Source organism: Macadamia integrifolia, unplaced genomic scaffold (assembly GCF_013358625.1).
Source record: "Macadamia integrifolia cultivar HAES 741 unplaced genomic scaffold, SCU_Mint_v3 scaffold100, whole genome shotgun sequence".
Classification (NCBI taxonomy): domain Eukaryota; kingdom Viridiplantae; phylum Streptophyta; class Magnoliopsida; order Proteales; family Proteaceae; genus Macadamia; species Macadamia integrifolia.
In genome coordinates, this window is record NW_024868049.1 from 569,394 (window position 1) to 583,432 (window position 14,039).

General features: G+C 36.9%; 1 protein-coding gene across 1 annotated transcript in view; it reads left to right on the forward strand.

Moving 5' to 3' along the window:
* Positions 1–1,022: 1,022 nt before the first annotated feature.
* The window catches only part of LOC122062302 (importin beta-like SAD2), a 36,667-nt gene continuing 23,650 nt past the window's right edge, over positions 1,023–14,039 (forward strand). Inside the window, exons 1-7 of the mRNA XM_042625902.1 lie at positions 1,023–1,335; positions 1,817–1,952; positions 2,038–2,125; positions 2,590–2,742; positions 3,752–3,914; positions 4,034–4,218; positions 4,325–4,498. Of these exons, the coding sequence (XP_042481836.1) occupies positions 1,246–1,335; positions 1,817–1,952; positions 2,038–2,125; positions 2,590–2,742; positions 3,752–3,914; positions 4,034–4,218; positions 4,325–4,498 (989 nt within the window). The 5' untranslated portion in view covers positions 1,023–1,245. The remainder of the gene's footprint in view (positions 1,336–1,816; positions 1,953–2,037; positions 2,126–2,589; positions 2,743–3,751; positions 3,915–4,033; positions 4,219–4,324; positions 4,499–14,039) is intronic.

A 14,039-nucleotide genomic window follows, 5' to 3' on the forward strand; every position in this document is an offset into this window, starting at 1 on the left:
CTTGCTATTATATCGACTTCCATTTGAAGACAACTGTTCCGTATGAGAGGTTATCCCACAATTACCAAAATACCCTTCCTTACATTGGCTTCAACTCTTTAGAATGACAAGCACGGTTGGAAGAATAAGATTGGATCAATATTGATTTTGACAAGTCTTGATTCTTGATTGATATTGTATTGGTTGATTGATAGGAGAAAAAGGTAAAAGGTTGAAGGAAGAATGTTTTCTGTCTTGGAGGGTAGGGGCTATGTTAGAAGTGAAAGAAATGATAACCCCACCCCTATCAAAGGTGAAAACACCCATCCAAGTGTGCTCCTATTTAGAGATTTAAATGGATAGTCAAAATCCGAATATGAATTCGTAGTCGTATTTGATCAAAGGGTATCTAGATTAAAATCCAAATTATTTGAAAAATAATTTTTCGATCTAATTAAATAATCAATTAATGATTTTGACGGTTCTTGAAGTTTAAACATGTTCTAGAGAATGAGAAAAAGAGTTAAAACAATTTTGAAAGATGGATAAGAGCAAATTATATTCACTGGAGAGAGAAAAGTCTAGATTACACAAGTCAAATAGTAAATGGATAGTTGAAAATTCAAAATTGTTCTGCATCCATATTCATTTAGGGGTATCCTTATTTGATTAGGAAATATCCAAATTCGATCCGTATCCAATCCGAATTTGATCAGTAAACGATCGGTTTACATCCTACTCCCATTGACCTTTCCACTAATGCGAACCCTACAAACAGGAAACATTCTCCCAAAGGTTAAACTAGTTTTTAAATGAAAATCAAAAGGAGTTGTATCCGATCAAACCGATTCTGACCGATATGGATCGGTGATCCGATCCGGATTTCGCGTCCTTAGGCCCTGATGACAAGCACAGTAAAACCCCCAACGGTTAAAACGGGGTATCGGGTTTTGGCGGCTTTCTTAACATTGCGACTGTACAACCGCGGGGGAAGCCGCGAGGGTCGTCACCGTTTTTTTTTTTTTTTTTTGAGTCGCCACACTTTAGAACCCTAGAGATTTAAATAGCTCTCTGTCTTGAGATTCTTCGTCTCTTCTCCTCTAATGCGCAGAGAGAGAGAGGGAACATCGTAAACCAGTTCTCAGTTCTCAGTTCTCAGCTCTCAGATCTGCTGCTTCCAGAACCCTAAGCACTGTTTTCATCGAATTCAATACTCTATAGTCTTAATTTAATACTGCTTAGATCGTCAGGATTTTGCTGCTGGTGATGGATCTTCCTAGTCTCGCTGTTATTCTTCAGGCTGCACTCAGCCCTAATCCGGATGAACGCAAAGCTGCTGAACAAAGTCTAAATCAGGTATTTTTAATGATTATTTGTTTTTTATGATTGATTATGTATCTTTGACCTTAAGTTACTGTCACTTTCATTGCTTTTGAGATTGATTATCGATTATAATGGGCTTTATTCTAGAGAAAATCTTGTTTTTTGATCATTTCAATGCACTTGATTGATGTAAATCTTATCCTTTTATTGTTAGCCTCATTCTTTTGTTTGGCACTTATTTTTTTTTCTTCTATTTTTTGAAATAATTTTGAAGGCATAGAGCTTTTTTACCCTTGGCTTTTGCTTGATTTTCCTGATTGTATTAATTGCTGCAATATGTGGATTTTGGATGTCTGTTATGTCATAATTCGTTGAAAATGTTTGTTTACTGCCAAGTTATGAAATTTCAAATATTTAATACTGGAGCTACTTTTGGCAGAGGATCGATTTAAAGTTGTCCATATGCTTCATATATTTTGCATTATTTGATGTGATTTTTGCTACTGTTCTGCAGTTCCAGTACACTCCACAGCATTTGGTAAGGTTGTTGCAGATTATTGTGGATGCTAATTGTGACCTGGCCGTGAAGCAAGTTGCAAGTATTCATTTCAAGAATTTTGTGGCAAAAAACTGGTCTCCTCATGAGCCTGGTATGTTAGTTTGATGAGGTTTAACTTCCAATTTCATTAGTTTCTCCTATGGTGGTCTAATGCTTGTTTCTTTTAATCCCTTTAGATGAGCAACAGAAGATCTTGCCAAGTGATAAGGACATGGCGAGGCAGAATATTCTTGTGTTTGTTACACAAGTTCCTCCATTGTTGAGGTAAGACTGTTGGCTTCGTACCTTCAACTGTAGATCTAGTGAACCGTTGTGAATATGAGTTTCCCCTTGATACCTTTATTTCACTCATTAATGATTTGTTTATGTACGCATGTATGTGTTATTAGTAGATAAAAGAAGGGTAATTGAATATATTTAGTTCTTTGTGTCAATAATGGTGATATTTCTCTTGGTAGTAGGGCTACCAAATTACCATCTTCTACAAAATTTTTATCAGTTGTTTTTTTAAACTCCAGTTCTCATATTGTAACTGTTATTTTAGGTTCTTAATTGCTTCAACTGAACTTTATGTATTGTTTTGTGACCTATGCTAGGAAATTTCAATTGGCTGGTTTCAATGTCACTTACTTCTGTCGATAGTTTGGTACTACTGGTTAAGAACGTGAATGCAATATTCTGCAGCATGCTTGATTTTTCCCAATGGTATCTGAATTTATATTACACAGGGCACAACTTGGTGAATGCCTCAAGACAATCATTCATGCTGACTACCCTGAGCAATGGCCAAGCCTTCTCCAGTGGGTGAAACATAACTTACAACAAGATCAACAAGTCTATGGAGCTTTGTTTGTCCTTAGGATTCTTGCTAGGAAATATGAGTGAGTATATGCCTTTTGATCTACTGGTGAAAGATTTTCTTTGCATTTCCTTGTTACTGATTCTCATTTGTAGTAGTAGTTGCTTTCTACGTGTATTTTATGATCTCGTATTTTTTAACCAACATTATCATAAAAGGTACCCCGTATTCCTGGGTAGTTTGCAAAAGAGACTAGTTAGTCTGTTGTGTATCAGTTGATAATGTGTGGAAAAGGAGAAAGGGGGATGCAAGGTTTATGTCGCATCAATACCAGAATAATGCCAAACAAATACTGTAAATCTTGATAAAATCTATTACATTACTGGACAAGCAAAGACTCTTCTATCTCTTTCCAATGGATTTTTTCTATAGGATCTATTCTTCCAACCCTTTGCAAACTTAAAAGATATATAAATTTAGAGAGCTGGGTTGTCATATCCTTTCTTGGAACCTGTTCCATTACGCCTTTACCTAGCCCAAATGTGGTGGATCTATATCAGAATTTAAATATAGTTAAGATTTTGCACCAATTTGGAATCATGTAATATCATTTTAGGGAGTTTGTAAACTGATCGAAAAGCCTAATGAACTAAGGAAGTGAGGTGAATGTCATTTTAACATAAACCATTGAAAAATCAAAGAAATAAGCCGTATATGGTGGACTATACAGTTGAAATAGGCCACCAAAATTGACAAGTGGCATATGAAGAACGTCCCCCATTTATTCAACGACCAAGACTGCCAATCATCAGTTCATCTGGCTGAACAGTGCAAGGGATGAAGGTGTTGGGTAAAGTTGTGATGAAAGCATTTTCCGGTTAGTTTATATGCACTCATTCTATACTTATATTATATTCTGCAAAATTTTCTAATCTTCAATGGGTTTTTTTTTTCCATGTGATTTTACTCCTTTTGTTATTCTACATAGTTTTTCCACTATAGAGTCTATTATATATATTTTTTTGTTTTTTTTTTTTTAATTTTTAAATTTTAACCAATATTTTTTCTTAATCGTCTTCTCATTTGTGAAGATTCAAGTCAGACGAAGAGAGGACGCCAGTTTACCTCATTGTTGAGGAGACATTTCCTCATCTACTTAACATATTTAACAGATTAGTTCAGATCCCCAACCCATCACTTGAAGTTGCAGATTTAATCAAGCTCATCAGCAAAATATTCTGGTCATCCATATATGTATGTTTTTTTAGCATATCAAGTTGTATTATTCAGGATTATATTTAGTTGAAGATTGATCTCTTCCTCATGTAGGTTGATGGGATTCACATTTCTTTTTGTCTTAATTGGTTTCTCAGTTAGAGATTCCTAAGCAGCTGCTTGATTCGGATGTGTTCAATGCATGGATGATTTTGTTCTTGAATATATTGGAAAGGCCTGTGCCTTTAGAAGGGCAACCTGTAGATCCAGAGCTCAGAAAATCATGGGGATGGTGGAAAGTTAAAAAATGGACAGTTCACATTTTAAATAGGCTCTACACTCGGTGAGTTCTTCAATTCAAAATTAGCTTCCTCAATCTGGTTTTTATTCTTTCCATAGATTTTGTATAATGAACATGGCCATTTATTTTGTTTAATCATCTTTAACAGGTTTGGAGATGTGAAACTTCATAAGCCAGAAAACAGAGCTTTTGCTCAAATGTTCCAGAAGAATTATGCTGGCAAGATTTTAGAATGCCACTTGAACTTGCTGAATATGGTTCGTGTAGGTGGATATTTACCGGATAGAGTTACCAACCTCATTCTGCAATATCTGAGCAGCAGGTTTGTGTGACACGTACCTCATACTATCTTGATATCTCAACAGATTATATGTTTTGTACTAAGGTTTTCCCATTTTCTTGTTGGCATGCTCATTTTTCTACTTGCTATTTCTTTTAAGGATGCATTATAGTCCTGTAGTACAAAAATCGTATGCTTTTGCTTTTGGGCCAAGGATGACGTATATTTTAAATCCTTCTTGTTGTTGTGACCTTTTCTCTTGTTTTCCTGGTTTGTTAAGTTTTGAAGATGTCCCACATCCCCTAGCATTTACTGTATGCGGAGGTTTATTTGACTTATATTTGATCTTTGCCCTACTTATTGGCTCAGTGACTGAGCTAAAACTACATTCAAAAGATCCTAGTTTATTAAAAATTCATGACCACTTTAGCATTAGTATTTTTCTTGACATAAACTAGCAGATCATATTAAGTAAATTCCTTGGACAAATTAAAGACAACTTGCAAAAGATTAATGCAGTGCTAACTCCGAACCAGTGAGATCCAGTGGGAGATCTAGCGAAAGTTTGGATCAAGAATGACCTAACCCCGGTCTCTCACCCACGGCCTCTCACAATGGCATCTCACCAAACTCTCTCACAAAGTTACAGGATCACTCAGCATTCCAACTTTTTTTTTTTTGGTCAGCTCTCAGCATTCCAACATAAAGACGATATTTTATCTTAAAAAATACATCGTCCATTGTAGGCACTAAGGTCCTTACATATATAGAGGATTGCGGTCTCTAGAAGAAAGAAAGGAAAATAAAAATTCACTAATAAAGGCCCACGCATGGTTGTGGATACCTTGTAAATCAAGGAAAATAAAAATAGAAACTAACCTCTAATTTCAGAATTACATATAAGTTAACTAATAAAACCAAAATAGAAACAAAAACCAAAAGAAATCTATCTAATTTAGCGATTTCCCGCTGAAACACTATCAATGACAGCTAATACTAAAAAAAAAAAAAAAAGGGAACCTTCCAAGTACGCCCTTGTTGTGTTGGTTCTTCCTTAGATTTGGCCAGATAGAGATCTATATCTTTCTATGGATAGATAGATAGATAGATCTATTGAGAATAGATATTGATCCGGTTTCAAGATCGTTGAACAAGAGAGATCCCTAAATATCCATTTGAAAAAAGAGATGAATAGATAGGGCTGGGTATGATGATGGAAAAGAGGGGGAATGAAACCTTCGGGGTATCTTGAGTTGTGGGCTACTTTGAAAGGAGTGGTGACCCAGCGCAATAGGTTGCTTTTACTATGTTGGCTGGCATCCTAGTCAAGACAACCTCCTTTAGTTTGTCTTACGGGCGAAGTGGGCTTTTCCCCAATGGGGTGATGCTAAACTGCTTAACAACATTAGCACAAGTGGGTAATGTTGGGGTGAACCAAAAAATTTTGAGTAGAGCTGGATCTAAGTGTTGGCTAGGCAAGCGTCCTGTAGTAGGAGTAGTAGTTAGGAACCCTGTAGACCATCCCCATGGGGGTGATGAAGGGAGGGCTCCAATTGGCAGAGCAAGGTCCATGACGAAAATTATGAGGAGATTTGGGAGGATCCAATCGATTCGATAGAGGTGGAGCAAGCCCTACTAGTGTCGGCACTATCTATTCCATTACCTACGTCCCTTTACTTGTTCTTCAGTTGGTCGAGCTAGCTATCGTCCTTTACGTCAATAGGGGGTTAGGATCAAGGGATGGTCGAGCTGATCTATGACCACCCTCTACAGTATTTCCTGATTGCAAAATTTTCTTCAAGTTGCCCTTCCAATTAAGGCCCATCTTAGAGAACAAATGGATGATCGCAAAGCATTCAAGTGGGGTTAATGGACCCTAGGCATGAGGTGATCAAATTTTCCTTGAAAGAAGATTTTATGGAGGATTGGACGATGGAGACCTGGGTCATTAATGGGCATTATTTTCTTTTCTTTCGTTGGACGCCTTACTTTAATCCAGCAACTGAATCTACCTTGGCATCGATGTGGATCGTCCAACTGGGCAAGAGGGCAACCATCCATCCATTCGCCATCATTTCACGAGCTTTTTTTGCTATGCCTTTCGCTAGGTTCCCCGTCTGGGTGGTAACAATGGTTGGCGTACGCCACCCCCAAAGGTGAAGGTCACCTAGGCAAAAGAAGGGCCTAAAACGGTTCACCGTCCGGGTGGTAACAATGGTTGGCATATGTCATCCCCAGAGGCGAAGCTCACCCAGGCAAAAGAAGGGCCTTATTGAGTGCTGCTATACCTTTTGCTAGGTTCCCCATCCAGGTGGTAACAATGGTTAGCGTATGTCACCCCCAAAGGCGAAGATCACCTAGGCAAAAGAAGGGCCTAATACGGTTCCCCATCGGGGTGGTAACAATGGTTGGCGTATGTCACCCCCAGAGTTGAGGTCGCCCAGGCAAAAGAAGGGCCTTATTGAATGCTGCGCTAAGCTTTGCTTAACCCGTGAAATGAGGGCTAATGGATGGATAGTTGCCCTCTTGCCCAGTTGGACTGGTTTGGTCTATCCCATAACCAAAGGTAGGCGCCCTTATTCACGAAGGAATGACCTTGAGAATGGGTAAGAGGTTGAGCTTCACTTCCTCTAATCCCAGGGGAAAATTCCTCAAAAGAGGATAGGAATGTGTGTGATGTGGAGTGGCCCAAGAGGATGAGACTTGATGAGCATAATAATATGTGAAATCTTAGGGATATAAGTGTACATTTTGCCCCACTTTGGATAGTACTACTGTTTTTCTTGTTTTTTTTTTTTTTCAGTTTCCAAGTCTACAAGAGAAAGTGCTTAAAGTGAACCAAGAACCAATCCAAGCTTGAACTAACTTGTCTAAAGGCAGCCCATACATTGAACCAAAGTCAGTAGGGGGTGGAACCCACTTATTGGTACCACATCCTCTCTCCTACAAAATCCTGAAGATTATTCTCTCTCCTTGTCACCTCACAAGATCTTGAAGATGTTATGCAGAGATGCCTTTCTGATTTAGTTAAGATTGCAAGATATTGGTTAATATTGTAGGGAAGGAATATAATCTGTTAATTTTGGATACAGTTTCTCTCTTTCCTCACACAATATCTCAGAGAATGAGGATTTTTACCAAGATTGAATTTTATTTTATTTTCTTTCTTTTCTTAAAGAAGACTTGTAGAAGGAAGGAGGCAAGACCAAAGCCCTATAAAAACCCCTTTCCCCCCTCCTAGGAGGATTATTCCCCTTAGTTTATTTTTTAGTTTATTTTTGCCTAGTTTATGCTTAGTTCTCTTCTCTCTCCTTATGTTTCTTCAAGCTTTTATTCAAGTGATTAATAATAATGCAATTCAGTTTTTAATTGTTAATTTGTTTAATTATTAGTTTATTTTGTTAATTTAGTTCATAGTTTAGTTAATTTAATTGGTGCAATCCATAGTTTTAGCTTTCAAACTTTCTAGTTCTAGGAAGGAATTGGTTCAAGTGACAAGAATCAAGAGTTTTCAAGTTCAAGAGAGCAAGTTCTTCATCAATAATTCTGTTCCAATACTATCACTCCAAATCAATTAAGTTTCAATTTAGCTTACGCATAATCAAGGTATGACAAAGTTTATTAGTAGAATTAAGATTTTTATTTAAATACAAGTAATGGAATTAGGATTTTTATGACTATATCTCCTTGGCAACGGCGCTAACGACTTGTTTGAGTTTAAAAATATGTTACCGCAAGCGTACGGTATGTTGTAGCCAACGGGTCGATCACAAGGAGATTAGTCATTCTATCTTACCTACTCTAAGTACGGCGAGAGTGAACAAGGGATTGTTGATTTTAGATTATGGTCCTAGAACATGCATATAAACGAAAAAAAACGACCTACACATTCAACATCTAAATTAAACAGTTATAACGCCGGATTAATTCAATTAGATAAGTAAAATATGCTGAGAATAATAACTAAAAAAAAGAATATGTAAATAATAAAGCTAAACAAACAAATAAAGAACTAAAACAAAAAACAAGTAAGTAAAGAAAAATTCTCAATACATCGGCCGAATTTCCTGGAGAGGCACTATTTGATGCAGTTGCACGATCGACTTAGAAAAAGAAATCTTTTGATTTGATTTTATTTTGTTTTAGAAATAATTTCCTATAAAATTGGTTAGCTTCTAATTTTGGAATAGTTTCCATTTTCAAGTAGTTTCCATTTATTGTTTGATTTTTTTTTTTTCTTTATATTAGTCATGTAATGGATGAACTCAGTGGTTAGACTTGATGAATAGAAATTTGGTTGAATTTTTTTGGTTTTGAAACTATGGCTGCCGACCCCTTTTTCTCCCTCTCTGAAACCTTCTAATCTCTTCTTTTCTCTCTCCTATTTTCCTCTTTAGTTCTTCTTCTTCATCTCCCTTACTTTCTTCTTTTTTTCTTTTTATTTTTTTATTTTTTCAACTGCTGAATACTGTTCATCTTCTCTCTTGGACGGTAACACCAAGCACCAAAGGGCAGCTTGTTGAACCCTTGTCTCTTACCGGTTGGCTATAAGATTTGGACCGAAGGTTGCTACCTCCTAGGTGACACAAACCCTAGAATATCTCCTCCCAAGCTTGGTCCTGCTGGTGAGAAATCAAAATCAGATTCAGATCTGAGTTTTGTCACCGCTAGACCTAGTTGCAAGCTCGAAAATACTTCTGAGGTGCTGGATTCATAGTACACTTGCTGTTGCGACCCTTTGATTGAAGTTTCAGCCCAAACCGAGCTCTCTTGATGAAGCTCTATCGATCTGAATCCTCCCATCTCTTCCGCCCCTGTGTTGGTCCTAGGAAGAAGATGATCTAATCGTGAGTTTATGGTGATTATTCCCTCTTATCTTGATTTCCTATATTACCCTTATATATGCTTTAATTCTCTCATATCCCTATTCTTATTTTACTTCCTAGTTTATCCCATCAAATAATCATTAATCCCCTTTAAGTCCTATCTCCCAAATAGCTCATTAACTAATCTGGTTATTTACAATTCTGCCACCCCTTTATAACTTCAGCTTAATTACAATTCTGCCATTTAGTTGAAGCTTTATTTCAATGCAATTGTTATTGGGTGTTGCCTTTGTTTTATTGGGTGTTTAAGTGGGCCCTAAGCGAACCGATTTCAGTCTATTGGAATCCGGATCCGCATCACTATTGTAGGCATCACCTTCAATTATAGCACATATGTAAATAAGAACACAAGGAAAAAAAAATAATACTCATGAATAAAATATCAATCTTTAATGAATAGGCTTAATATCGGAGAGAGGTGATAAGGGACACATCATCGTCAATTTGAGTTCTTACCAATTAAAGACCCTCATACAATAGGCCAAACTTCTGAGGGAGGTATAGCCAAACACACCTCTTCAGTTTTAGCACTTATAAATTGAGGTCACACACACACACACACACACACACTCACACTAAGTAGATAGTAATTCAAAATTTAATCTAGAAGAAAAAAAAAAGCATAAAAATCCTAATTCCACTACTTGTATTTAAATAAAAATCTTAATTCTACTAATAAACTTTGTCATACCTTGATTATGTGCAAGCTGAATTGAAACTTGATTGATTTGGAGTGATTGTATTGGAATAGAATTATTGATGAAGAACTTGCTCTCTTGAACTTGAAAACTCTTGATTTTTGTCACTTGAACCGATTCTTTCCTAGAACTAGAAAGTTTGAAAGTTAGAACTATGGATTGCACCAATTAAATTAACTAAACTATGAACTAAATTAACAAAATAAACTAATAATTAAACAAACTAACAATTAAAAACTGAATTGCATTATCATTAATCACTTGAATAAAAGTTTGAAGAAACATAAGGAGAGAGAGAAGAGAACTAAGCATAAACTAGGCAAAAAAAAAAACTAAAAAATAAACTAAGGGGAATAATCCTCCTAGGAGGGGGGGGGGAAGGGGCTTTTATAGGGCTTTGGTCTTGCTTCCTTCTTTCTACAAGTCTTCTTTAAGAAAAGAAAGAAAAGAAAATAAAATTCAATCTTGGTAAAAATCCTCATTCTTTGAGATATTGTGTGAGGAAAGAGAGAAACTATTTCCAAAATTAACAGATTCTATTCCTTCCTTGCAATATTAACCAATATCTTACAATCTTGACTAAATCAGAAAAGAATCTCTGCATAGCATCTTCAAGATCTTGTGAGATGGTAAGGAGAGAGAATAATCTTCAGGATTTTGTAGGAGAGGGAATGTGGTACCGATGAGTGGGTTCCACCCCCTACTGACTTTGGTTCAATGTATGGGCTGCCTTTGGACAAGTTAGTTCAAGCTTGGACCGGTTCTTGGTTCACTTTAAGCACTTTCTTTTGTAGACTTGAAAACTGCAAAAAAATCAACAAAAACAGAAGTACTATCCAAAGTGGGGTAAAATGTACACTTATATCCCTAAGATTTCACATATTATTGTGCTCATCAAATTCCCCCATACTTGACTTTTGCTCGTCCTCGACCAAAACAAATAAAATAAAGAAACGAAAGAAAAAACCTAACTCACTTTTGTAGGAATCATGGTTGCATTTAGCATGTGCAACAAGCCTTTAAACCCTTAAGTTACCCTAATGGACGAGTTGTGTCTCGTGGGTGTTTGCAGTGAATATACACCCAAAATTCAAATTAACTTGAAAAATTACAATTTAAAGCTTCCAATAACTACAAAACACACACCCTCTTTCAATTAGAGCACATCAAACGAGGAACCCCCACACTTGAACTTTAATATTCCATCTAGATTTAGGAACAAACACACATCTCAAATAGGGACAACCCTTATATCTTTTAAAGCACGACCTATCCTAAGGTAAACTATATTGTAAGGTAGGGACCATGAACTAGGGTTTTGGAGCATTGACCAATCATAAACAACAAGGCATAATGGTATCTTTTCTCCTTTTTTTTTTTTCCTTTTTTAGTAGAGAACTTATTCTATTCCACTACATTTGGCTTGAATAACATGGTGGAGCAAACACCAGAAACCCAAGTTACTAAGTAGCTTGCTTTATGCATATGCCAATAAAGACAATGATGTTAAGTTCTTTTCGGAAGTATTCCTTCCTAAGAGGTTCGATCAAAACACCCCGCTTCATAAGTCGTATTGTTCTGTCTAGCTCCTAGAAATTCTATACTTACTTTTTACTTTTTGACAAATTTTCACTTTCTTTGCATATCCATATCATATATTTTTATACCATACCAAGAATATAGTCTCAACTCCTAGCCTAAGAACAAAGACACCAACTAACAAATGGTCCTACACCTTAAGACAAGTATCTTTAAATCATTTAAGGGAGGTCCCACTTTAAGACATATACTCATTACCATCCTCTTAATAGGGATTATAGTACCAAGATGGGTCATAGATCTCAATTTTCTTTTTTTGTAGGGTGTGTATAAAGCACAGGAAAACTCTAAAATGTAACCTCAAGTTCTAAACGGTCAAACTCTCCCCTATACTTAAATTGTGCAATGTCCTCAATGTAGAAAAAGAAAGAAATGATAAGACAAAAGAACAAGAAGGACAAAGGAGAGGAAATTACCAAATGGGATTAAATATCATCATAAAGAGTCTCATGGAGAATCATGACCTCTGCATCATTGCATCATGCATTGAAAGTAGCTCAAGGAATGGCTTCAGACGGTGCCCATTGACTTTAAAAATTTCCCTGGTGGATGGATTCATGATCTCTACGGCACCATGGGGGGAATATAGTTTGCACAAGGTAAGGACCTTCCCACCGAGAACGAAGTTTTTCTGGAAAGATATGCAATCCAAAATTGTACAACAAAACTTTATCACCAGGCATAAAAGATTTCCTAACAAGGTGCCTAGTATGAAAAACTTTAGTCTTTTCCTTGGAAAGTTTTGCACTATCATAGGCATCATTTCGCAATTCCTCCAACTTAGATAGTTGGAGACCTCTATATGCTCCTGCGGTAGACAAATCAAACTTGAATTTCTTAATCGCCCAAAAGGCACGATGCTCTAACTTAACAAGAAGGTGGCAGGCTTTCCCGTATATTAAACGGTATGGGGATTAACCAAGTATGGTCTTGGAAGCAGTCCTATACGCCCACAAAGCATCCAACAGACGGTTAGATCAATCCTTTCGATTTGGGTTAACTGTCTTCTCTAGAATCTGCTTGATTTGTCTGTTGGACACTTCTACTTGCCCACTAGTTTGGGGGTGGTATGGGGTAGCCAGCTTTTGGGTAATCACATACTTCTTCACTAAGGCCTCAAAAGGCTTATTAAAAAAGTGCTTGCCCCTATCACTAATGATAGCTCTAGGGGTACCAAATCGGGAAAAAATGTTTTCCCTTAAGAATTGAATGACCACCTTGTGATTATTGATCTTACAAGTACGAGCCTCAATCCATTTAGACACAGTCCACAGCCAGCAAAATATATTCATATACACATGACTTAGGGAAGGGGCCTATAAAATCTATTCCCCAAACATCATAAACCTCAACCACGAGGATTGGGTTGAGAGGCATCATGTTCCTTCTACTGATTTTTCCTAAAGATTGACAAGAAGGATAAGTCTTACAATAAGCAAAGGCGTCCTTAAAGAGACTGGGCCAATAAAATCCACATTGCAATACCTTGTCCACAGTTTTAGTAGGCCCAAAATGGCCGCCACAATCCTGATCATGGCAAAAGGAAAGAATAGAATGGTGTTCATGATCAGGGATACATCTCCGGATAATTTGGTCGGGGCATGACTTAAAAAGGTAAGGATCATCCCAAAAGAAATACTTAACCTGTGAGTGAAAATGGTACTTTTCTTGGGAAGACTAATGATCCGGAGTCTTGTTTTTAACTAAAAAATTTACAATATCTGCAAACCAAGGTTCACTAGATGCTGCAAAGAGTTACTCATCGGGAAAATGCTCGTTAACTGGAGAATTCATGGTCAAAGAATTATGTAACTGGGACAAATGGTTTGCAACCAAATTTTCACTGCCTTTCTTATTTCTAATTTCTAGGTCAAATTCTTGCGAAAGCAAAACCCATCTGATGAGACGAGCTTTGGCATCCTTTTTCTGAACAAGGTACCTGATAGCTGCATGGTCAGTGTAAATAATTACATGAGAACCTATCAGATATGCACGAAACTTTTCTAATGCAAATACAACAGCTAAAATTTCTTTTTCAGTTGTGGTGTAGTTCAGCTGTGCATCATTGAGAGTTCTACTGACATAATAAATAATACGAGGAAGTTTATTAACTCTCTGCCCTAAGACTACCTCTATAGCAAAATTAGATGCATCACACATTAATTCAAAGGGCTCAGTCCATAAGGGAGCTTGAATAATGGGGGTTGTAGTCAACACCTTCTTTAATTGCTCAAAGCACATGAGGCATTCACTAGAAAATTTGAAAGGTTGCTCTTTAGCCAAAAGATTGGTGAGAGGTCTAACCATGTGACTGAAGTTCTTGATGAACCGACGATAGAACCCTGCATGACCTAAAAAGGAACGAACGTCCTTAACTGACTTGAGAGGTGGTAAATTAGA